The 27,339-nt window shown below is 33.9% G+C and overlaps 2 protein-coding genes across 6 annotated transcripts in view; one reads left to right on the forward strand and one right to left on the reverse strand.

The window, feature by feature from the left end:
* Positions 1 to 27,339, reverse strand: part of RUNDC3B (RUN domain containing 3B) — a 148,537-nt gene that overhangs the window by 95,434 nt on the left and 25,764 nt on the right. For 2 of the 5 annotated variants that reach the window (XM_086696784.1, XM_086696782.1), the window contains exon 3: positions 1,106 to 1,156. The exons of 2 other annotated variants lie outside the window; for them this stretch is intronic. In XM_086696784.1, coding sequence (XP_086552910.1) covers positions 1,106 to 1,156 — 51 coding nt within the window. Of the gene's footprint in view, positions 1 to 1,027; positions 1,157 to 27,339 lie in introns of all 5 variants that reach the window. One more of the 5 variants, XM_086696785.1, reaches the window with a different exon arrangement.
* Positions 1 to 27,339, forward strand: part of ABCB1 (ATP binding cassette subfamily B member 1) — a 248,730-nt gene that overhangs the window by 17,960 nt on the left and 203,431 nt on the right. The window lies entirely within an intron of this gene.

The raw sequence follows: 27,339 nt of genomic DNA on the forward strand, positions 1-27,339 counted from the left end.
ACAAATACCAATAATATGTATCTATACTGTAAAACTGAGTCCATTCTTAACCTTCCACAAAATTTAAGATGACCAGGTTCACCAAAAATCCAAAAATTGAATTTGACTTAATAAGCTTTTTATCCCAGTAATTTTACCATCTTTCTGAGTAGAGTACAAAGGTTTTGTTTTTTCCTTCTACCAGTGTTTTAACATAAGGCTTAGACTACTGGCAGATTGAATTAGAATACTGAAGGCTGAAATCCATAAAGAGAGCAGCACATCAATGTGCAGCCCCAAAGAAATCAAGCATAATTTGTTTCAGTAGTGATTAAGGCTGTATGTAGAGAACATGAAACAAACGAAACTGTTTAAAATGATTACTTGTGGAAATGAGGGTTAATAAGAAGACATTTGTTTTCTACTTTCTATCTTTTGTCTTAATTATAATCCTTAGAAAGAATGACTATATATTTCTTTTCTAATTAAAAAATATAACAAAAGGCTAGGTCATAAGTACAGAGCCCAGCAGTGTTTTTGCAGACAGCAGGAACTCAATTAAAAAGTTTTGAATAAGTGAATAAAAGCATGCATTCTACCTGGGAGAAAGGAAACTAAGAAATATATTCCCACTAATGGTTCAAGAATGGCAAAGAAGTTATTGATACTGCCCATGTATGTTTCATTGAGTGACTGTTAAAATCACACAGCTTCCCTAAGCCCCCAGTTAGCATGTAATACAAATATTATTACACAATAGTTACAAAAATGAGGAAATAACTAATAATTATCATATCATTGAGTTATAATAAAATGTAAATTACACTGATAGATGTAATTAATAAAAGTCATTAAAACCATGGAACATAGAGAAATGTGGAGGGGGTCACTGAGAAAGGAAGGAAAGTAAATAATTATATTGAGTGGGTTTACATCAAGATATTAATTTAAAAATTAGCATAAGCATATTTGTGCTCTCTGGATTAACCAAAACAAAACAAGAAAGCTTTGCAAAACCCATGCAATGTACTAAAAAAGATCACTTAACTGATACAGCCCTCCCCAGTAAGTCAATTCCATGCTCCCGCGCAGCTCAGTGGCGGGAGACATCACCAGCATAGAGTACCTTGAAGAGGTATTTGGAGATGAGCCAGCCATCTGCAACTTTGGGATATCTCTTTAAAAAAAATAAACAACAACAACAACAACACACAGACATTTAAGAAACCTGCTATCAAGTTTACAATTGCAAAGTGAATAGCCCAAATAAGATGGCTACACATTATCTCGGTGCAGTAAACACTAGTTTTACCTAATAAATAAAATGAACTCAGTTAAGATGAATATGAGATACACCTAGCACTTAAATCAAGTTGGTCCCTTGTATCCTGTTCTACTGGAGAAGGGAAGGTATTTGCAAGTCACAGAAATAGGTTCCCTGTTTGTGTCAGGGCCATCATTCTTCCCAAAATTGATACGCCAATGTTGACAGGGCAAAAAAGAGCAAAAGCTTGAATGAATCTGCTACCTTTGCACCTCAGAATTTATAAGATTGGTTAGGAAAACTACTATTAAACTATTAATATTAAACTATACAGCTTATAACATTTTCAACTGTAAAAATATATATACTTTCTACCTGGTAACTTTTGTAAAAGTTATAAGCAAACTCATTTTAAAGATCAGCTCTCTTGCTTTTTTGGCCTAAGAATAGTTAGTATGTTTTTTTTTTTTTCTTTTGTGAATTATGAGAACACCACTTAGAGATCAAGTAGAGAGTTGTTCAGTTTAAGGAATGTTAACTAAATGCCTGGTTCATGCAAAATACGTCTTCTACATCTTCCAATTATTGTTTAACAACCACCATGTGGAAAAGTACTGTAAATTGTTGCTATGTTGTTTGAAAATTCCTAGTATAATTATACAGGAAAATTTCAAAGCCAAATTTCTAAAGTCGCAGTCCCCCAAAATGATCTTTTCGTCTCTCATAACCAAACACTGAAATCTCCAACAGGACATGGTCCCATATACGTTACCAAATATTTATACCTTTTACGAAACCAAACAAAATCAACTGCACAGTCAGTAATGTATGAAAATAAAAGTTAGAAGACATATATAGTTTGCGCTATTGGCTACATCTATGTGTTAACCACTCACTCTCTATCCTACCTCAATGTATAACATTTTTAACCAACATTAAATTTGGAAACACATATCCAAAAGGAATTATAATTTGGTACCCTAGTTGAAACATGATGTTTACAACATCATGTTGTTACTACAACCACCAGAAAAATGAAAATGTCTCAGCATTGAAATGTAAGTCAGAATAGAATGCTTTTCATTGCAAATATTAAGAATACCAATTCTTAATGTTTAAACCACAATTATTATCTTTGCCCTAAAAATAAGTTATGTGTATTATTTGTAGTTATTAACATAATCAAAAAAGTTATCAATGTAAAAACAATTTCTATGAAAATCTTAAAGAAATTTTACTTCAAAAAATGTATCAAATAAGGTGTATCATGTCCAGATTTATGTCATGACTTAACCCCTGGTATGAAGAAATAGTTACTAACTCTACTATAAATCACAATTTATAGATTAGGTTTTTTTTTAAAGCTGTTAGTATGTTAGCCTTTATGTCCTCATTATGTAAAGTTTTTATTTTGGCTGTAAAATATCACGCGAAAATTTAACAAGTTAAAATGCTGGGGAGCCTGTGTGGCTGGGTCGGTTAAACGTCCTACTTTGGCTCAGGTCATGATCTCACGGTCCATGGGTTCAAGCCCCATGTTGGGCTGTGCTGACAGCTCAGAGCCTGGAGCCTGCTTCAGATTCTGTGTCTCCCTCTCTCTCTGTCCCTACCCCACTCACACTCTGTCTCTCTCTCAAAAATAAATAAAACATTAAAAACAATTTTTTTAAAGTTAAAATGCTTTCACTTATTTGTAGGACTTAACTGCTTTAATCATAATATAATATCTCACTCTAGGTCAGTTATAAACAACCAGAAGCATCCAGACCAAATAACCATCCACTAGATTCCAAATTATCTGTAATCAAATTTCAACACTGCTTTCATTTTATAGATGAGAAAGAAGAGGCCCAGGGAGAGTCTGCCTAGACCCATTTCTGTTCGCTGTAATTTCATGCTGCTCTATTCATAAGACAAGATTTGACAGAGGAGAATCAGTCAACTGGTTTTCCTGGTTGGTTATGAGTTCTCAATGATAGCGGAAGGAAGGAAGGAAGGAAGGAAGGAAGGAAGGAAGGAAGGAAGGAAGGAAGGAAGGAAGAAAAAACAGGCAATAAATATCTAGTGTGGCTGGGGTGAATATTTTTCATACAAAATTTAAATTCTTAGCACAGTTGTTGCCAAAAAAGTAAATAAGTGAACCACAAATCACATTATTTCAGAGTGGCTCAAGGAGTTCTGTTTGGAAAAAACGTTCTCATTTGCAACTAAAATAAAACCCTTTGTTACAAAATATAGTAATGTTAAGAGAAAGTAAAATAGTATTTTTACCATTAAGTACCTTAGAATAAGTTTACACAAGACCAAATAAACCAAATAAACAGAAAGTGTTTTTGTTCAAAAACAAAATTCATTCAAGTGCACCATTACAACCATATCACACATAGTTATAGTAGGTGTTAACTTAATTTCTGAGATTTCAGCCAAAGAGTCTACTCAGAGATGGATATAATAAAAGAATATTTAATCATACTGAAAACAGAATTTTCTAACCCAAACAGTACTGAACTTTCACAAACAACTGAAAATAAATGCAACTATAATCTTTTCACTAATGTGGAAACTGGCCCTCAAACAGAAAAGATTACTGACCACAAGTAAATCTGCCTTGGTGATAAGCTGAATTTAATTCTAATGCATGAATATGACATTTATTCTTCAATTTTTTGGCAACAAATGTGCCTCTCTCTCCATCCATACCCCGCTCATGCTGTCTCTCAAAATAAATAAATATTAAAAAAATTCTTTTTAAATGACATTTATAGGTAGATAGTAGGTGCATTAGAAACAAAACCATTTGTTCATTCATTCAATAATTTTTGAAAACTGAGTATCAAAACTTTGAAAACATTTTACATTTTAAGAGTCATAGTGACTTTAAAGGAAAGACATGTAAAAAGAATTTTAATAAAATAAAAATATTAAGTTACATGAACAAACAACTCCTGAAATTAGAAATGCAGAAAGATGTAGAACATAAAATTATTATGATGCCTTACAAAAATGAACTAAAGTCCATTAAACTATGCAATCTCCTCCCTGTTGTGTAAACATGAGAAATATGTGAGCAATATTTGAGCATTAAAAGTGATCAAAACTGTTGAATTTATGTATTAAAAAATTTAATGAGACAGCAACTTTCCATTACTTAAGCAAAATATAACTTGATAATTACAAGTACTGTAAGTTACTCTATGCTAATTCCACAAAAATCATCAGGTCAAACTGGAAATATTGCATTATTTTTCTGGCTACAAATACAGATAAATAAACATAAGTATGAACTACCATCAGAAACCATTAATTCCTGCTAAATCCAAGAATCTGTATTATCGGGTAGAATTATAAATTTCTTTCCCTCTCTCATGTATTTAAAAAAGATTTTCAAAAATATCTGAGGCAATGTTATCAATGGTAGATATTATTTAAGTATTGTCATAGTATTTTTTTCTATTCACATAGAAATACCACATAGTGGTATTCACATTCAGAAGCCAAATCTAAATTTGGCATTCTTAATTTAATGGGGTTTGGAAGTTAAAGTTCATGTAAAATAAACCTGAAAAATAATCGAAAAATAACAAAGATTAAAACCACTATTAAATCTCTCATTCTGTAAATAAATATTTAAACTGGGGGATTAAAATTACTCCTTGAAAATTCTGGTTTGGTTGTAAAACATAAAGACTATTTTGTCTGTATCTACAAATAAGTACAAATACTAAAGACATTTTTCTTGCTCTTCACCCGGAAATGCTTACAGCAAATACAGTAATTAAGAGTACTACCACTACAATCATATGGCTCCAAACAGAAGCAAATATCCAAGTATGGGGGGATTATGGGTTTTAGAATTATAAACATTCACAAGTTATATAAAACATTATAAAACCAAAAGAAGAAAAATATTTCAGATATTTTAAAACAGAAATAATAAACACTCAAATAAAAAATAAGCAGAAAATAATACCAATAGTAATCACGTAAAAAGACCACCAACAGGGAGGAAAGAAAAAAGCCATTATTGATCAAAATGGGCTACATTAAAGCTAGTTCCATGCGATGTAAAAAGTTGTTGTTTTTTTTTTTCTATTCTCGGGTTATTAAGAAAACTCACTCCAGAAAATAAGCAAAGGTCATAATCAGAAAATTACAAAAAAAGATTTTTAGTAAACATGAAAATATACTCTATCTCATTTGCAAATAAATGCAAGTTAAAATAACAGAATATTTAATATATTTCATATCAATAAAAGGCCAAAAAGATATTTTCCCCTATCAGGTTAAAAATTTTTAATATTAACAATGATACAATGAGGACATGAAAAAAAATAACAATTATATACATTATTATTGGTACAGCTTTTCTGGTAGACAATGTAGCAACATATATTGAAGTAAGAGTATATAAATCAGAATGTACACCCTATGATTTCAGTAATTGTAACTCTAAGAATTCATTAGCTAGTACCACTAACAGGAAATAATTTTAAATAAATCAGAAAACTACATAAACATAAATGTTCAGGGATAAAACACCATGCTTATGAAAGAGAAAATTAGGAAATAATAAATATTAATTATGGTTAATTCATGCATTAGAATATTATTCACTTGTTAAATATGAAATGGAAATATACTCAAAAAAAGAAAACATTTGTTCAAACAAAACGTTGTACATGAATATTCACAACAGCATTATTTGAGAGAAAAAAAGTAGAAACAATCTAATGTTCCTTAACTAGATACACTAAATGTGTTATATCCATATAATGGATAGCCATAAAAGGATGAATGAACTACTCATACACATTACAACATGCACGAACCTTGAAAACTTTATGCTAAGTGAAAGAAGCCAAACACAGAAGATCATATATTTTATGATTTCATTTACATGAAATATCCAGAATAACTAAATCCATAAAAACTGAAAGTAAATTAGTGGTTGCCAGGGAAGTAGGGTGGAGAGAAAAGAAGTAACCACTTAATGGGTATAGAATTTATTTTTAGGGTGATAAAAATGTTCTGGAACCACGCAGTAGTGGATACATTAAATCAGTATTTAGTATATACTGTGAATATACTATATGTGAATATACTAAAAATCAGTGAATTATACATTTTAAGATGGTTAAAATCATGAGTTTATGATACATTAATCTCACTTAAAACTACTAAAAACAAAATTAAATGGAAAATACCATATGGCCATGAAAAGATGCCTACAATACACTAAGGGTAAAATACAGATCATAGCAAAGGAAATACAAATATGTATACATGCATATGCAAATACATATGTAATATATGTAATAGGTATGCCAGCTGCAATTTATATCTGGAATTTCTGGAAGATTTTATTAATACTTCCTACAGCTTTAAATCTGAATATCTTGTCACTTCTGGGAGGAGTAGGGGGAAGAGGAAAGGCAAAAAATGATTGGTAGTCCAAGAAGATAAAAAGTATATACAGAACAAGATTAAATTAAAAAGTCAACTCAAATAGTCTATATGGCAGTTACGAAATAAAATCTTAAAGTGAAGAAAGCAGCTTTTCAAAAGGCATCAGAAAAACAAGAAATAATCATGGCTACAAGTTTAATAGTAAATACAGTATAGGAATAGAATTTAATTGAAAAAGATACAGGAAGAATATAGAAATCTGAGTAACACTTAAAATTTGTCAGTTACTAATTGTTTCCATCATACTTGCTTTAGAAACTAAGGCTTTTTGTCTTTACTTATTTACTACTGAAACTTAAATGTACTGTATTATATAGAGGTTAATTTTATTTCCTATGCAATTTAAGACACTGAACCAAATATACTGTGCTACATACCATGTTTCAAGAATTACTTGAATATTATGATTTTCTGAGATACAAAATCTGCTGGAGCTTTCCTAAATTTCCAAGTGAATAACTTAAAAGGGTGTTTCTCAGAATGGCCTTGTCCATTGTCTAAAAGCCAAATTCTGCTAACCTTTAGGGCCTCTTTCTTATCTCTTATATCATGTTTTGGCCTAAGTATATGGGTTTTTATTGGGTGAGTTGCGTTCCTATGTTACTACAGAAACAATTCCAGTCTCATTTTGTGTGCAAGCCAAGAATCAAAAGTTGGAAGACCTTCAAAATGAACAAAGAAAATTCAAAAGCCACATGAACAGGTTTATATTTATCCATTGTTTCTAACAGTGTTTATATGATACTTCAAAAGGTGGCCTCATGGGGAGGTAACTATTTATCATCTAAGTCAGGAAGAGCTTTGAGGTTCGAGCCAGTGTTCCTGAGCAATGCTAAGTATCATAACAGTTCAACTGTATTGGAGAAATTCTAAAGCATCAAGTCACAGGCGTTCTAACTTATTTTAAGAATCTGAATCCAGACACTGTTAGGAGAAAAACGCAGAGATGATTATTCTTACATCAAGGACTCTGGTTTTCCAACAAATATTCACTGAGTGCCTACCATATCCCAAGCACTAGAGACAGGGGATACATCAATGAAAAAAACAAAGATCTTAGCCTGGTGAAGCTTACATTTTAGTGGAAGTAAAGACAGACAATACACAATAAACATAATAACTAAGTCACACAGTACGTTAGAAATTAAGACTTAAAAAAGATAGTGCAGGAAAAACAGGTCAGGACTGCTTGGGGGTGAAAGGAAGGGAGGTGAATTCGAATCTAAAATATGGTGGAAGGGTTTAGGCCTCAAAGAGAAATTTTGAAATGGATAGGGGAATTAACCATGCAGATGTGTAGGAGAAGTATTTTCTGTACACAGGGAGTAAACACTGTAAACCAAGTAAACACTGCACCAAGGCAGGAATGTGCCTGGTGGAGTCAAGAGAAAGCAAGAGACCGATGAGGCTTAGAACACAGTAATGTAAAAAGCAAAGAGGGGTCCACTGTACACAAGTACAACCAGAAAATAATATTCAGAATCAAGGCAAAATCTAAATTGAATGTGAGTCAGCAAGGCAGTGTTAATAAGTACAATTAGCAGATTAATTCACAGGAAATTTTTTATTGCTGAGTTTATCCATTGTATGGATATATGTAATAGTTGGCTTAGCCATTCATCTCATGAAGGAAATTTGGGTTGTTTCCAATTTTAATGATTATGGATAAAGCTGCTGTAAACAGCTCTTGGTATAAATATAAGTTTTCATTTCTCTTGAGTAAAGGAGGGTCTCATTATATTTGATCACTGTTTTCTTTAATAAATAGTATCTTACTAATTGATAGTCTGCAGTCCTCTATGATACTCAGAGGTTTTTCATTCTAGTCACTTATATTCCATATAACCTTTACAAGATTCACTACTATATATCCCATCCCCACACCTTCTAGCTGAAGTTTACACAACTGTTTCTGACCACTTTACTACTAAATTTCATATTTTTCTTAAACTGTCTAAACAGTTTAGTCTAGACTACAGTCTATAATCAAAGTCACAGATGACATCTTAAAGAATTAAACTTTAATTTTAATTTGAGCCACTTTTATACTTCTTTCCTGTATAAAGCCTTTCCTGACCTGTCCAAGCAGAATTAATTCATTATTCTTTGGTGCTACCTCATGCTCATTAATACTTCTATTATAACTCAGTGACATTACTATACACCTTTATTTGTTAATGTAACCTCCTTCTGCCCTCCAAGACAGAATAGAGTTTCATATGAAAGCATACCTTAATTAATCTCCCGAAACCCCAGCACAGGGCCTAGACTGATTACTAAGTAAGAGAGTGGGACAAAGAGAATAGGTATGTGTATGTGAAAACAATCAGGGGAAAAAGGCAAAGTGGAGGAAAAAAAAAAAGAGGAAAGTATAGGTGAAGTGCCCAGTTTAAGACATATACTCCAGAAGAATAGGAAACTCATGCTATGATTCACTTTCAAAGGAGAGGAAAAGTAAGAGTTACATTTAGCCAAGGAAAATGTGGAAAGGTGATGGTAAAGGAATGCTCTTTGGGGTTTCTTTTTTACCGTGTTGTATGACAAACTACCCAACTCCCTCAAGCAATTGGGGATCAAAGAGTAGGAGTTTTAAAAATTATCAATGAAAAAGTGGTATCTTTCCGCATTTCAAAATATTTTAATGGGCAACAATAGAATTTGGATGAGTTATATTTTTTAATTTACAGTAAATTTAATGTTGGTGTACAGTTCTATCATTTTTGAAAAATACAAGGAGTAATGTAACCAAGACCCTAAGATATGTAATAGTTCCATCATCAAAGAACAAAACAAAACCAACAAACCATAAAACAACAACTCTTTCGTGCTGGTGCTATATAATCAATACTGCCCCTCCTCCTACCCCCTCCCCCCCCCAACTCTAACCCATAATCCTATTCTCTGAAACTACAGTTCAGTCTTTTTGACAATGTCATATAAATGGAATCATACAGTATCTAACTTAGTCTTCTTCTTTCATTTAACATAATGCATATGAGATTCATTCATGTTGCCGTGTGTAGAAAAGGGTTTTTTCCTTTTTATTGCTGACTTTGTCCATTGTATGGATACATATAATAGTTGGCTTATCCATTGATCTCATGAAGGATATTTGGGTTGTTTCCAATTCTAATGATTATGGATAAAGCTGCTGTAAACAGCTCTTTGTGTAAATATAACTTTTAATTCCTCTTGAGTAAAGGAGTGGGATTTCTGGGAAACTATTTTGCATTCCCACAAGTAACATCTGAAAATTTCCACCCATCCTCATCAGAATTTCATACAGGTATGTTGTAGCACCTGCTTGTGGTTTTAATTACATTTCCAAAATGACTAATGAGGTTAAGCATCTTCTCATGTGATCACATGGCATGTGTGTATCATCTCAGGTGAAGTAGCCATTCAAATCTTTGGCCCATTTTTAAAATGGGTTGGCCCATTTTTAAAGTGGGTTATATACAATAATAATATGTATTATTACATATGTACAGTTCTCTGCATATTCTGGATTCAAGCCCTTTGTCAAATATGTGATTTGCAGCTATTTTATCCCAGCCCATGACTTATCTTACTCTCTTAACAATGTCTCCTGGAGGACAAAAATTTTAATTTTGATAAGGTTCACTTTATACTATTTTTTGGCTTTTATGGATTAAATTTCCATTGTTGTATCTAAAATATATTAGCCTAATTGAACATAACAAAGGTGTTCTATAGTTTTAATATTTTTGTACTTTTAAATTTAGTCTATGATCCAGTTTGAAATAACTTTTGTATACAGTGTGAGGGATGGGCCAATGTTCATTTTTTGCATACAGGTATCCCAGTGTACCTGTTAAAAAGATTACCATTTCACCAGTGAATGTGCCTTTTCATCTTTGCTAAAAGCCAATCAAGAATAGTTGTGTGGATCTACTTCTGGACTCTATTCCATTCTATCTCTCTACCTACCTACCTATCTGAGCTTTCACTAATAACACACTGTTTTACGCAGTGTATCCTGACAGTAAGTCTTAGATAGTTTCAGTATACAACTTTGTTCTTCCTTTATGAAACTGTTTGGTCTAGTCTAGTTATTTGTCTGGCCATATACAGAATTAGTCTGGTATCTACAAAAAAGCCTGCTGAGAATCTGCGATTGAATTGAATCCATAGACTAATATCGAAAGAAGTGACATCTTAATGTTCAGTTTTAGAAAAATTATCTTGTCCAAAATGTCAGCAGCACTAAAGTGGAGAAACCTTGTTGCAGACTTCTATAGATGCCTACTGCAGACCAAACATTTGTGACCACCCATTGTCAAAACCTCATCCCCAGTGAGATGGTATTTGGTGGAGAAGCCTTTGGGAAGTAATTAGGTCAAACACCCCCATGAATGGGATTAAGGCCTTTATAAAACACACCACAGAAAGCTCCTTTGTTCCTTCTGCCATTTGAAGACAAAGCAAAAAGATGGTAGCTACAAACCAAGAAGCAGGCCCTCACCAGACATATCTGCCAGTGGCACGATCTTTAATTTACCAGCCTCCAGAAATGTGAGAAATACATTTCTGTTATTTATAACCACCCAGTCTATGGTGTTCTGTTATGGTAGCCCAAACACAATGGTTTTTAAGGAAGTTCTCTTCTAATAAATACTTGGTTGGTGAAGAGCTTTTATCGTAAATTAATGTTGAATCGTTGTCAAATTATCTATTGAGATGATTCTATGATTTTTATTCTTTAATCTGTTAATAAAATGAAATACATTCATTGATTTTCAAATACTAAAACGACCTTTTGATTTGTTAATATTTTATCAACGATTCTAGTGTCTATGTCCACAAAGAGTATCAGTGTATAGTTTCCTTTTCTTGTGTGATTTTTGTCTAGTGTTGTATCAGGCTAATGCTGACCTCATAAAATGAGTTGGTAAGTATTGTCTCTTCTTTTGGGGAAAAGATTGAGGAGGATTGCTATTACTTCTTTGTTAAACAGTTGGTCACAATCAACAGTACAACTATTTAGGCCTTGAGTTTTCTTTGTTATAAGGTTTTTGGCTACTAATAGATATTAGTTAGGTTATCTATTTCTTTGTAAGTTTTGTTAGGTTTGTCTGTCAAGAAATCAGTCCATTTCATAGGAGTTGTCGAATTTACAGTCAGAGTTATTCACAGTATTCACTTACCTTTTGAATATAGAGTCTGCAGTAAGATGCCCTCTTTCACTCTGATACTGGTAATTTGTGTCTTCTCTTTTTCTTGGTCAGTCTAACCAGAGGTTTATGAATTCTATGAATGTTTTCAAACAGCTTTCATGTCATTGACTTTATCATTTTTATAGTTTTTTTATTTCATTGATTTCTGCTTCATGTTTTTGTTTGCTTTTGGCTTAATTTTATTCTTTTAGTTTCCTAAGGTAGTAGTTTAGATTATTGACTTTAGACCTTTCCTCTTTTCTAATACAATATTTTAATGCTTTAAATATCTTTCTAAGCACAGTTTTAACCACATATCACAAATTTTGATATAATGCATATTAATTTTTCATTCAGTTCAAAATACTTTCTTTTTATTATTAAAGAATTTATTTTAAGTTCACCCATTTCTCCTATCTTCCCATCCCTCACCTCTGGCAGAACCAATCTGTTCTATCTATGAACTTTGTATTTTAAATTTATTTTTTTTTTAGACTCCACATATTAAGAAAGAGCATATGTTTTCTGTCTTTCTTGGATTTATTTCATTTAGTGTAATGCCCTTGAGGTCCATTACATGTTGTCAGAAATGGCAAGATTTCATTCTGTTTTTGTTTTTGTTTTTTTAAGTCTGGATAATATTCCATGGTGTGTGTGTATATATATATATATATATATATATATATATATATATATATATATATATACCACATCTTCTTTATCTGTTCATTCCTTTATGGACACATAGGTTGTTTCCATATCGAGGCTACTATAAATAATACTGTAATGAACATGGGGGGCACAGATACCTTTTGAGTTAGTGTTTTTGTTTTCTTCAGATAACAGAAAGCAGAATTGATGGATCATATAGTTCTATTTTTAATTTTTTGAGGTATCTCCATATTGTTTTCCATAGTGACTACACCAATTTACACCCCCACTGACAGTGCACAAGTGTTTCCTATTCTCTGCGTCCTCACCAACACTTGTTACTGCTTGTCTTTTTGGTAACAGACATTCTGACAGGTGTGAGGTGATTGTGGTTTTGATTTGCATTTCCTGATGAGGAGTAATGTTGAATATCTTTTCATGTATCTGTTGGCCATCTTTATGTCTTCTTAGAAAAATGTCTATTTAGATGTTCTGCCTAATTTTAAATCAGTATTTGTTTTTGCTATTGAGTTGTAGGAGTTCTTTATATATTTTAGATATTAACCCCTTCCTAGATAGATGTTTTGCATATATTTTCTCCCATTCAGTAAGTTGCTTTTTCACTTAGTTGCTAGTTTCCTTTGCTTTGCAGAAACTTTTAGTTTGATGTAGTTCCCACTTGTTTATTTTTGTGTTGCTTTTGCATTTGGTCTCAGGTTTAAAAAATCACCACCAAGACTTATGCCAAGGCGCTTACAGCCTATGGGGTTTCTTCCAGGAGTTTCTACAGGTCTTGCATTTGTCTTTAATCCATTTGGAGTTAATTTATTGTATACAGTATAAGAAAGCGGTCCAGTTTCATTCTTTTCCTATGGCTATCCAATTTTATCGCAGAGGCTGTCCTTTCCCAATGTTTATTCTTGGCTCCTTTGTAATAAATTAATTGGCCATTTATATGGGGGGTTATTTCTGAGTTCTCCATTCTGTTCCACTGATCTATGGGACTGTTCTCATGACACCACCATACTATATTAATTAATAAAGCTTTGTAAGATAGCTTGAAATGAACATAGAATTTGTGTTTGCATTTATTTGTGTCTTTTTCAATTTCTTTCATTATTGTCTTATAGTTTTCAATATACAAGTCTTTCGCCTTGGTAAAATTAATTCCTAGGTATTTTATTCTTTTTGATGCAACTGTACATGGGATTGTTATCTTTCTGATAGTTCATCACTAGTGTATAGAAATACAACATATTTTTAAAAAATTGTTTTATTTATTTTGAGAGAGAGAAACCATGAGTGAGGGAGGGGCACAGAGAGAGAGAATCCCAAGCAGGCTCTGCAACCATTAGCACAGAGACCAATGTGGGGCTTGAATTCATGAACTGTAAGATCGTGACCTGAGCTCATATCAAGAGTTGGATGCTTAACCAACAGGGCCACCCCTATGATATGTGTTATCCCGCAACTCGACTGAATTTGTTTATTAGTATCCTGCAACTTGACTGAATTTATTACTTCTAACAGTTTTTTAATGGAGCCCTTAGAGTTTTCTATACATAAAGTCCTGTCATCTACAAATATTGACAGTTTTATTTCTTCCTTTCTAATATGGATGCTTTTTATTTCCTTTTCTTGCCTAATTGCTCTGGTTAGGACTTCCAATACAATATTGAATAAAAGTGTTAAGAATGAGCATCCTTGTCTTGTTCCTTAATTTAGAGGAAAAGCTTTCAGCTTTTCACTGCTTCGTGTGGGGTTAACTATGGGCTTGTCATATATGGCCTTTAATATGTTGAAGTGTGTTCCCTCCTATATCTACTTTGTTGAGAATTTTTATCATAAATGGATGTTGAATTTTCTCAAATGCTTCTGTGAGGTAATAATGATTTTTATTCTTCATGTTGTTAATGCAGTGTATCATACTGATTCACTTCCACAAAGCTGATGTTGTATCAGCTTTGTATCCCTGGAATAAATCCTACGTGATCATGGTGTAGAATACTTTTAATGTGCTCTTGAATTCAGTTTGCTAATATTTTGTTAAGGATTTGTGCATCTGTGTTCATGAGGGATACTAGCCTTTAATTTTTTTCTTGTGATATGTTTTCTTCTATGATGCATTTTCATTTTACATTCAATTTAAAATACTTTGTAATTTTCCTTGAGACTTACTCTTTGACCCATGAGTTATTTACAAGTTTTTTTTTTTTTTTAATTTTCAAATTTTGGTGATTTTTCAGATTCTCCTGTTTTTAATTTCTAGATTATTTATAATCAGAGAATATACTTTATATGATTTCAATTCTTTAAAAAATTTTAAAGGTTTGTGTAATGGCTCAGAATCAGATCTTTCTGAATACTCTATTTGCCCTTGAAAAACACACATATTCTGCAGTTGTTGGATGAGCTGTTTTATAAATGTCAGTTAAGTCAGTTGGTTGATAATATTGTTCAGGTCTTTTTTGTCCTTACTGATTTTAGGTCTACTTGATCTATATTAGAAAAGGATTACTGAAGTTGCAATGTTTAATTGTGGATTATTCTATTTTCTAGTTCTCTAGTCAGTTCTAACAGCTTTTGCTTTTTGAAGCTCTGTTGTTTAGGATTTATCTTCTTGGCAAATTGACTTTTTACTATGTAAACGTCCACCTTCAATCCCACCAATTTTCCTTATTCTGAAATCTATTTTTCCTTATGTTAATATAGTCAACTCCAACTTTCTTTCAATTAGTTTCTGCACGCAATATCTTTTTCTTTTCTTTTACTGTTAACCTATCTGTGTCACTATATTTAAAGTAGGTTTCTTTATATATTGAGTCTTTTTTTTTAAATGTTTATTTCTGAGATAAAGAGAGACAGAGTGTGAACAGAGGAGGGGCAAAGAGAGAGGGAGACACAGATTCTGAAGCAGGCTCCAGGCTCTGAGCTATCAGCACAGAGTCCAACATGGGGCTCAAACTCACAAACTGCAAGATCATGACCTGAGCCAAAGTCAAACGCTTAACTGACTGAGCCACCCAGATGCCCTATGAGTCTGTTTTTTTTTTTTAACTGTCTCTTTTAATTGGTGCATCATTTATATTTAAAGCAATTTATATTTTATATAATGTATATTTAATGCATTTAGTAATATGGTTGGATTTAGGTTTACCATTTTATTTTCTGTTTACGCCTTCATTTTTTCTGGCCTTCTTTCAGCTCATTTGAGTATTTTTAATCTCAATTTTAATCTATTTTAATCTATTTACTGGCTCTTGGGTTAAGTCTCTTGGTATTTTTACAGTTGTTGCTTTAGCGCTTACAATATAATATCTCATCTATAACAGTCTAGAGTTTTTAATTTACTATTTGAAGTAAAATAGATGACCACATTGGTCCCTTTACTTTCCATTACTTGTTTTAAGCGTCCCTTATACATGAAAAGATAAATGTTAGTAATTTTCACTTACAATAGTCATATTTTTAAAATACTCAGAAGAAAAAATATCTGCTATGTAACTTAGATATTCACCATTTCTATTGTTCTTTCTTCATTCATGAATTCCAAGTTTCCCTCTGGTATCATCTCCCTTTATGAAGGGAAGAGCTTTCATTAGCATTTCTTTCAGATCAGGGGTACTAGTAACAATTCTAGTTTTCCTTCATTGGAGTATTTGCTTTGCCTTCATTCCTAACCTATGTTTCCACCAGAGATAGAATTCTGAGTTTTCAGTTTTTTTCTTTTAAAACTTTAAAAGATATTGTTCCACTGCTTTCTGCTCTCTTTTGCTACTGTCCAACAGGTTTCAGAAGCTCTGTTCTTCAGGATGGGTAATTTCTACTGATCTAATTTCAAATTCATAAACATCTCTATTATCTCCATTTTGCTATAAAGACCCACATATTCAATGTTTTATTTCAGATATTGTACTTTTTTGTTCAGATACTGTACTACATTTGTTCATTTTGGAGTTTTGTATTTCTCAATTCAGAACTTCTATTTTTCTACTCATTTCAATAACGTTTACATGGGGAAGCCAAGTAAGATGGGAGAGGAATATGGCGACCCTAAGCTTGCCTCCTACCCCACACAGCTAGATAAATATCAAATCATTCTGAACACCCAAGAAATCGATCAGAAGTCTTAGAGAACAAAGTTTCACATCTACAAACAGAAAAAAAAAAAAAAAAAGACCTGGGGAAGGTAGGAACTGCAGAGAGTTGATTTGGGAGAAAAGAGTCAGAGTAGCTGCAGTGGGGAGGTATCTCTGATCATGGAGACATAGGCTAAGAGTGAAGAAAAAAAAGAGCGAAATAGCACAGAGGAGTGCTCAAAAAAACTATTCCCCCAAACGATTCACAGGTAAAAGCAGAAAATTTCAATACCACCAGTTTTTATAAATAGCAGAGTACAGAGTCTGAAATCTCAGAGGTTAGCGCCTGGCAATGCTTTGACGAGGAAGCACGGCAGAGCCCCAGGAGTAGGCAGCAAGGTATGAGGACCTCCTGGGTCACCAGGGGAGAAGCAGTTCCCCTGCATTTGGTAGAGGTGACAAGGCCTCTCCACAGGCCAAAGACCAGGCAGGAGCCATAGGTCTGCCCAGTTCAACAATACAAGAACAAAGACACGAAGTAAGGGCAGCAAACCCTGGCAACAGCTGTGTGTTGCGATTTACCATAAACTCCAAACTGCTGTGGCTGCACAGTCATCCAGCTGGTTTCTAGGACAAGGATGTACTGACCAGAGTGCAGCAAGATGCTCCCCCAAAGGATCAGCACAGGTCCCAGCCACAAGGGTCTCTAAAGTATGGGGTTTTGAAACACAGCCCGGCCTGAGATAAAACCCACAAGGGTGGCATGGCCTGGCAAGTCAGGGATCTGACAAAATCTGGAGACACAGGAGGGATTACTGATTGCACATCTGTGAGGGTGTGAACTTCCTGCTCCAGAGACTAGAGACAGGGTGAAGCCATTTTCACCTCTAGCTCACCAGCACAGATCAACCTCAGTAAGTTAAATAGTGCCACCAAGTGGAAAACAGAGCCATTACACCAAGTTCCACCCCTGTGCCTCTCCATTAGGGCAAGTCGGCCTGAGAATCAAAACAGCAGCCCCCCACCCTACACCCAGAAAACCAGCATAAACCCCTTCCGTGCACTAAGTCTAGTGATCATAGAGTGCTGCAAAGCTTCAGCATTAGGGGAAACAGGATCTAGCTTCCTTAGTTTTTTTTGTGGTTTGTGTGTTTTTTTTGTTTTTGTTTTCGTTTTTTCTTGGATACAGAAAGAGCAAATTTTTAATTTTATTTAATTTTTTACTTTTTATCTTTTTTGTCCTTTTTTGTTTTCTATCACGTTTCTCTTAACAATCAGACCAAAACACACCTATGATCTAGCTTCCTTTATTATTTTAAATTTTAATTTAATTTTATTATTACTTTTTCCCTTCAAAATGACAACACAGAGAAATTCACCCCAAAAGAAGGAGCAGGAAGTAGAACTCACAGCCAGGGATTTAATCAATGCAATATAAGATGTCTGAACTAGAACTTATAAAAAGTCTAGCTGGGCTTGAAAAAACCATAGAAGACTCTAGAGAATCCCTTACTGCAGAAATAAAAGAGCTAAAATCTAGTCAGGCCAAAATTAAAATGCTATAACCAAGATGTAACCTCAATAGATGCCATAACAGCAAGGATGGATGAAGTGGAAGAATGAATTAGTGATACAGCAGATAAAATTATGGAAAATAATGAAGCTGAAAAGAAGAGGGAAACAAAGGTGATGGATCATGAAGGTAGATGTAGGGAACTCAGCAACTTATTAAAATGTAGTAACATTCATATCATAGGAGTTCCAGAAGATAAAAAGAGGGAAAAGTGGGCAGAAGTTTTATGTGAGCAAATTATACCTGAAAACTTCCCTAATCTGGGGAAGAATGCAGACATCAAAACCCAAGAAGCACAAAAACTCCCATTAAATTTAACAAAAGCTGTCCACTGCCAAGCCATATCATGGTCAAATTCACAAAATACTCAGACAAGGAAAGAATTCCCTTGAAAGCAGCAAGGGAATAAAAAGTCCTTAAACTAGGGAAGACAGATCAGATCCACGGCAGATCTGTCCACAGAAACTTGGCCTGCCAGAAAGGAATTAAAGAATATATTTGAAGTGCTGAATCAGAAAAATAGGCAGCCAAGAATTCTTTATCCAGCTAGGCTGTCATTCAGAATAGAAGGAGAGATAAAGAGTTTCCCAGACCAACAAAAACTAAAGGAGTTCATGACCACTAAACCAGCTGTGCAAGAAATATGAAGGGGGATTCTTTGAGGTGGGGAGGGGAAAGGGAACAAAAAATAACAAAAACTATAAAGGAACAGAGAACATCACCAGAAACACAAACTTAACAGATAACACGATGGCACTAAGGTCTTATCTTTCAATAATCAGCCTGAATGTAAACAGACTAAATGCTCCAATCAAAAGACAGATGCTATCAGAATGAATAATAATAATAAAAAAAAGATCCATCTATATGCTGCTTACAGAAGACTCATTTAAAAAAATTTTTTTTAATGTTTATTTACTTTTGAGACAGAGAGAGACAGAGTGCGAGTGGGGGAGAGGCAGAGAGAGAGGGAGACACAGAATCCAAAACAGGCTCCAGGCTCTGAGCTGTCAGCACAGAGCCTGATGCGGGGCTTGAACCCACAAACCATGAGATCATGACCTGAGCCGAAGTCAGACGCTTAACCGACTGAGCCACCGAGGCGCCCCTACAGAAGACTCATTTTAGACCTAAAGACATCAGCAGATTGAAAGTGAAGGGATGGAGAACCATCTATAATGGATGAAAAAAAAAAAAAAAGCCAGAGTAGTTATATCAGACAAATTAGATTTTAAACCAAAGACTGTAACAAGAGATGAAGAAGGGCATTATATCATAATTAAGGAATGTATCCATCAAGAAGATCTAACTTGATCTTCTTGTAATTATAAATATTTATAAATATTTATGCCCCCAACTTGAAACACCCAAATATATAAATCAATTACTAACAAACACAAAGAAACTCATTGATAATAATACGATAATAGTAGGAGACTTTAACACCCCCACTTACACTAATGGACAGATCATCTAAGGAGAAAATCAACAAGGAAACAATGGTCTTGAATGACACACTGGACCAGATGGACTTAACAAATATATTCATAACATTCCACTCTAAAATAGCAGAATACACATTTTTGCAAGTATATATGTGATATTCTCCAGAATAGATTACATACTGGGTCACGTACCAGCCCTCAGGTACAAACACAATGAGATCATACTATGCATATTTTCAGAACACAGTGCTATAAAACTTGAAGTCAACCACAAGAAAAAGTTTGCAAACACCACAAATACATGCAAGTTAAAAAACATCTCACTAAAGAATGAATGCGTTAACAAGAAATTAAAGAATTTAAAAAGTACATGGAAGCAAATGAAAATAAAAACATGATAGTCCAAAACCTTTGGATATCCAAACCTCGATAGTCCAAAGGCAGCCTTAAGTGGGAAGTATATTGCAAAACAGATCTACCTCAAGAGGCAAGGAAGGTCTCAAATACACAACCTAACTACATATAAAAAAGCTAGGAAAGGAACAGTGGAAAAATAACAACAACAACAACAACAACAACAAGTCAGTGGAAGAAGGGAAATAAAGACTAGAGCAAAGATAAATGATATAGAAAGAAACAAAATAGTAGCAGAGATCAACAAAACTAAGAGCTGGTCTTTCAAAACCATTAATAAAATTGATAAACCTCTAGCCAGACTTATCAAAAAGAAGAGAGGAAGGACCCAAATAAACTCACAAATGAAAGGGGAGATATCACAACCAACACCCCAGAAATACAATTTTAAGAGAACGTTATGAAAAATTATATGTCAACAAACTGAGCAATCTAGAAAAAATGGATAAATTCTTAGAAACATGCAAATTACCAAAACTGAAATAGGAATAGAAAATTTGAACAGACCCATAATCACCAAAGAAATTGAAACAGTAATCAAAAATCTCCCAGGGGTACCTGGGTGGCTCAGTTGGTTCAATGTCTGACTTGGCTCAGGACATGATCCCATGATTTGTGGGTTCTAGCCCCACATCAGGCTCTGTGCTGACACCTCAGAGCCTGGAACCTGCTTTGGATTCTGTCTCTATCTCTCTCTGCCCCTCCCCACTCATGCTCTTGCTCTCAAAAATAAATATTAAAAAAAATTTTTTTTAAATCTCCCAGCAAAAAACATCCAGGGCCAGATGGCTTCCCAGTGGGAATTCTACCAGATATATAAAAGAAGAGTTAGTATCTTACCTTCTGAAACTGTTCCAAACAACAGAAATGGAAGGAAAACTTCCAAATTCATTCTACAAGGCCAGCATCACCCTGATTCCAAAACCAGACAAAGACCCCATTAAAAAGGAATATTTCATGATGAACATCTCTGATGAACATGGATACAAAAAATTCTCAAGATACTAGCAAATAAAATCCAACAATACACTTAAAGAATTATTCACCACAATCGAGATTTATTCCTTGGCTACAGGTATGGTTCAATATTTGCAAAGCAATCAATGTGATACACCACATTAATAAAAACCCTATGAGAAAGAACCACAGCTAGTATCATCCTCAATGGGAAAAACTGAGAGCTTTTCCCCTACAGTCAGGAACAAGACAAGGATGCCACTCTAACCATTACTATTTAACATAGTAGTGGAAGTATTAGCCTCAGCAATCAGACAACAAAAAGAAATAAAAGGCATCCAAATTGGCAAGGAAGAAGTCAAACTTTCCCTGTTTGTAGATAATATAATACTCCATGTACAAAACCCAAAAGATTCGACCAAAAAATTGCTAGAACTAATACATGAATTCAGCAAAGTCACAGGATATAAAATCAATTGTACAGAAATCTGTTGCATTTCTATACACCAAAAACAAAGCAGCAGAAAAATAAATGAAAAAATCAATCCCATTTGCAACCTCACCAAAAACAATAATATATCTAGGAATAAACCTAAACAAAGAGGTAGAAGATCTGTATTCTGAAAACTATAGGAACACTTACGAAAGAAACTGAAGAAGACGCAAAGAAATTGAAAAGCATTCCCTACTCCTGGATTGGAAGAACATTGTTAAAATGTCTATACTGCCCAAAGCAATCTACACATTTAATGCAATCCTGAACAAAATACCACCCAGCCTTTTTAACAGAGCTAGAAAAAACAATCCTAAAATTTCTATGGAACTACAACAGACCCTAAATAGCCAAAGCAAACCTGAAAAAAAAACTGGAGGCATAACAATTACAAATTTTAAGCTATATTATAAAGTTATAGTCATCAAGACAACATGGTACTGACACAGAAATGGACACATAGATCAAAGGAACAGAACTTACTAAACTCAATACCCGAATGCCCGGGTGGCTCAGTCAGTTAAGCAACTGACTTCGGCTCAGGTCATGATCTCACGGCTCATGAGTTCAAGCCCCATGTTGGGCTCTGTGCTGACAGCTCAGAGCCTGGAGCCGGCTTCAGATTCTGTGTCTCCCTCTCTCTCTGTCCTTCCTCCAATCACATTGTCTCTCTCTGTCTCTCAAAAAAGGAATAAATGTAAAAAAATAAAAATAAAAATAAACTCAATACCCAAGAAATAATCGTTAAATATATATATATATATATATATATATACACACACATACATACACACACACTATATACAAACACACACACACATACACACACACACACACACAACGGAGTATCACTCAGCCATCAAAAAGAATGATATCTTGCCATTTTCAACGATGTGGACGGAAAAACGAGGCTTTTATTATGCTAATAAAATATTAGCTAATCAAAATAAGTCAGTCACAGAAAGATGAATACCATATGATTTCATTCCTATGTGGAATGTAAGAAACAAAACAGATGAACATACGGGGGGGGAATAAGGAGAGAGATGGAAAAAAACCATCAGAACCTCTTAAAGATAGGTAACCAACTGAGGGTTGATGGAGGGAGGTGGGGGGGGATGAACTAGATGGGTGATGGGTCTTGTTGAGGGGGGCACCTAGATGGCTCAGTTGGTTAAATGTCTGACTCTTGATTTTGGTTCAGTTCATGACCTCACAGTTTGTGAGATGGAGCTCCATGTTGGGCTCTGCACTCACAGTGTAGATCCTGCTTGGGATTCTCTCTTCTCTCTCTGCCCCTCCCAGGCTCTCTCTCTCTCAAAATAAATAAACTTTTTTTAAAAAAAGAAAGGTACTTATTATGATGAGCACTGGGTGTTGTAAGTGGTGAATCACTGAATTCTACTTTCGGAAACCAATATTGTACCATGTTAACTAATAGAATTTAAGTAAAAATTTGAAAAAGAAAAGAAAAAAGGGTATTTACATCCCAGAGCATGGTTCTAATGGCTGCTATAGTATCTTTGATAATTAACCTCAGTATTAGCATCTTTGTCTTTTCTTTTTAGAACTGGCCATATTTTCCTGATTCTTCTTATGTGAAGCAATTTTGGGTTTTATAGTAGGTGCTTATCTTTAAATTCTGTATTCTGTTAAAACCCTCGGAAGTATATTGATTTTTGTTTTGCTCTGTTTTGGTAGGCAATCAACCTGGTTAAATCCAGACAGCCAAGTTCTTTCTTGTCTTATATGTGCAGAAGTTCCAACATAAGTTCAGTTTGCAAAGCCTTTGCTATGGTTCTTTGCATCTTACCCATATATATGCCACTCTAGGACTTAGTGTCCTACCTCAGTCCTCAGAATCTTGGGTATGAAGCCAGGACTCATGCTCATTATTAGCATGTAGAATCAGAGCATTATTCTTTCCAGCTCTCTCTTCCCTGATACAATCTTTGGTTCCCAGGTCTCTTTTTTATTAATTACTCTTCCATTTTATCAGAAATTTTTTAACTTCCCACACTGTCAAAAAGATATGGGCAACTTTAAGCTACATTTGGGGGAAAAGAAGCAAGGAAAAAGAGAAAAAAATGGCAAGACTCCAACACTCCCTGACTCACAAAGGCTATCTTTCCTTATCCTCTTACCAGAAAGAGGTTACTGTTGAGAGTTTTTGCTGTCTGCATCCACAAGTGCAATTAAGAACTGAGGCCCCCACAGGTTAAAGCTGAGGATATAATAAGAGGAAAAAATACACAGGATACTAACTCCTGTAATAGTTCCTCTTCAAATTTTGGTATCTCTTCCCAGTCTGGATGCTACTGTTTATTTTTCATAGTATACAACTAGTTGTTTTCTGTATTCTGCCTAGTTTTTAAATTCAATCAGGAGGAGAAAGATAAGGTCTGAGTCACATCCCCCCAAAGTCATATGTTCAAGTCCTAACTCCCACTGTGACTACATAGGTAATTAAGGTTAAATGAAGTCAGAAGGGTGGGGTCCTAATCTGATAAAATTAGTGTCCTTGAGAGCAATGATCTCAGAAAGCACTCTTTCTCTCTGCCATGTGAGGACACGGCAAGAAGGTGACCAGCTTCACGCCAGGAAAAAAGTTCTTTCCATAATCACAATTAGCCAGTACCTTGGTTTTGGTCTTCCTAGCATCCAGAAATGTAAAAGACAAACTTCTGTTGTTTAAGCTATCCAGTCTGTGGCATTATGTTATAGCAGCCTGAGCAGACTAAAACAGTTAGGATAGTAGTGGATTTACTCCATCTTGAATAACATTTTAGGTTCAGTTAGGTTTTTTAATTATAATATTGGAAGGCTATAATGTGGTAAAGTGTACAGTGTAGTAAAAGACATGATAAACAGAACCCATGCTGCCTGAAAAACAGGATACAGTAGAAAAATAAGGGAAGTTTTCTTAGGAAATTTGCCAGGGTTAAGAAAAATGAAGAGTTCAGAATGCAATAATAACAGCAGAGGAAAGAGAAAAACCATCTGAAAGAAAAGCTTATTAAGAACCAGCTAGAAAGAAAGAAATAAAAAGGAAACAGAAGAATGCAGCAGACTGGAAAACAAAATTACTATTCAAATAAAAGCTCCAATGGATAATAACCAGGAGTATACTTCATGCTCAAGTAGAAAAGAACCTTGTATCCAAAGGAACAAAAAAGTAATTAAACCCCAGGCTAGAGGATAGAAATAGGTAAATTTATATAAAGATAGGAACATGGGAAAAGGGGGTGTCTTAACTTTAAAATATATATAATTCATTATACACGGTATTGCATAAACATTAACGTATATGATGACTACATATTACAGTGCATATAGCATATACTATGCAAATATATATACATATATCTGGATACTTTTTAATGGAAAATATTTTTAACCACATGACAGTAGAGACTATCTAAAATAAACTAATAAATACTTAAAATTACAGCCATAGTTGTTTTACCTCAATGTTACATACTTTGCCCATTAAGTTTATTCACTCAAACTATTCACAACAAAAGGCAAGGATAACTTTCAAAGAAGAAAAGAAGAGGAAGTTTCAGAGCTCTCTTTAGATATAGCAATAATTTGTCTATGGAGTGGTAAACATGGAAATTTAGGAACACCTTCCTGATACCCAACACACAACAGTAGGAAAATTGAAAATGCCGGATAATATATAACAAACACACTTTAAAATACAGTTACCACATGAAACAAATCATCGAAATCCTTAAGAAGCCAAAAATAAGTAAACAGAAAATGAGGAAATGTATAAAAACCCTAAAACTGAATACACCAAAATAGACTCAAAATCTAAAAAACAAAATTAGACATATCTGTAAGAGTAACTTGGTAAATCCATCAAAATAATAAGTTTCAAATTTTAAGCTATTAATAGATAAAAAAAATGTAACATTTGAGAAACATAATCAATTATAGAATAAACATTATTCTCAAGATGAAACATTTATTAAAGCCAACCATAGGCTAGGCCTTTAAGCAAATCTTACAAATTTCAAAACATCTTCCCTACAGATCAAATTCTTTGACCACAATTTAATTAATACAGAAGTAAAAATAAAAAGGAAAAATTCTTATTTTCAGTAACCCTAAGAATTAACTTTTAAACAACACATAAGCCAAAATAAAGAATGAAAATTAGAAGTTACCTAAAAATGAGTATTAATAAAAATATTATATATCCCAACTTGTACATGTAACCAAAGCAGTACTTGGAGAGAAGTTTGAAAATTAATCTGCTAGGAACCCAACATAACAAATAGACTCAAAGAAAATTTAATAGAGGAAATAATGATGTCATTAGCATACATAAATGAACAAAAAAGCCATAAGTTAATTACCTGAAGACTAATAAAATTAACAAATCTCTGGCAATACTACTTATGAAAAAAAGAAAAAGAATTAATAATATTAGGGATGAAAAGGCGACCAACTAGCTGACAACTGCATGGAAAGTAACAACAGTGAAATTTTTGTTTCTTAACAGCCATCTGAATGAAACATGTCATATCCTTCAGAAAAGGGGGTGGATGGCTCATACATAAGTATAGGTAGGGTCTAAGTTTAAAAAAAAAAAACAGAATTTCAGCTTTTAAAAAAAGCTATAAAGACGAATATGTGCTTTAAGCTTTAAGTTTTTAGATCTCTTCAGTGAGCTTTAACTTTTTAAAACCATTTAGATAAAAATTTATCTATTTTTTTTAAGTTTGTTTTTTTGTTGTTTTTGCTTTTTTTTGAGAGAGAGGGACAGAGCATGAGCCTGGAAGGGTCACAGAGAGAGGGAGACACAGAATCCGAAGCAAGCTCCAGGCTCCAAGCTGTCAGCACAGAGCCTGACATGGTACTCAAAGCCATGGACCATAAGATCATGACCTGAGCCGAAGTCAGACACTTAACTGACTGAGCCACCCAGGCACCCCTAAATTTATCTATTTTAAATGTGGACACTGAAAGGAAAAACAGAAACTGAATAGGGATTAAACAATTAAGAGGGTACAGAAAAGAAGAAACTGGTAAGTGTAAAAGAGAATACAGAAGAGAAGTCAACAACCTAAAGAGACCTGTAAGTATGCACATTCCCCACCTAACCCAGAGTTTTTACTGGCAGATTCTTTCTAACAGTCAATTCCAAGCTTATGGAAAATTCTTCCAAGGAATAAAAAAGATAAAACACTTTTGATTCATTTAGTGAGGCTAATATAATCTTCATAACAAAAACCAAAACAAGTATAAAACAGAAATTACATAGAACCAAAACTCCTAAAATACTAGCAAACTAAATTCTAAATCTGGCCAAGTATATGAAAACAATACATGAGGCTCGAATTGGATTTGTCCCAAGAATATATGGATTTAACATTAGGAACACTACTGATGTAATTCTTCACATTAAAAAATTAAATAAGAATTCTGGTACCAGACAGGACAAAGCAGATGCACTTTCCTCTTGCCAAATATAACTAAAAACACTAGACATTACATATAAAACAAAAAGACTCTGAAGAGAGAGAATAAAAGGAACCCGGGCTAGAGATCTTAGAAGCCAAGAAATAACACAGCAGGTAAATTTCCTTGCCCCATACATCCCAGACTCTGTGCTGGACAAATCAGCAACCTGAAATAGGCTGACCTTCTCCTCTTGGGTTTTCTCAATTAAGTTTAATGGTGGAAACAAAAGTTCTAACACTGTCTAACGTGGTTCTAATCTATTGTAGGGGAAATATTTAAAGCATTTATATGTATTTCTTTTTTTTTTTTAATTCCAGTATTGTTAACATACAGTGTTGTGTTAGTTTCAGGTATACAATATAGTGA

This window comes from Puma concolor, chromosome A2 (genome assembly GCF_028749965.1).
Source record: "Puma concolor isolate L17-30 chromosome A2, mPumCon1.1.hap2, whole genome shotgun sequence".
NCBI lineage: Eukaryota > Metazoa > Chordata > Mammalia > Carnivora > Felidae > Puma > Puma concolor.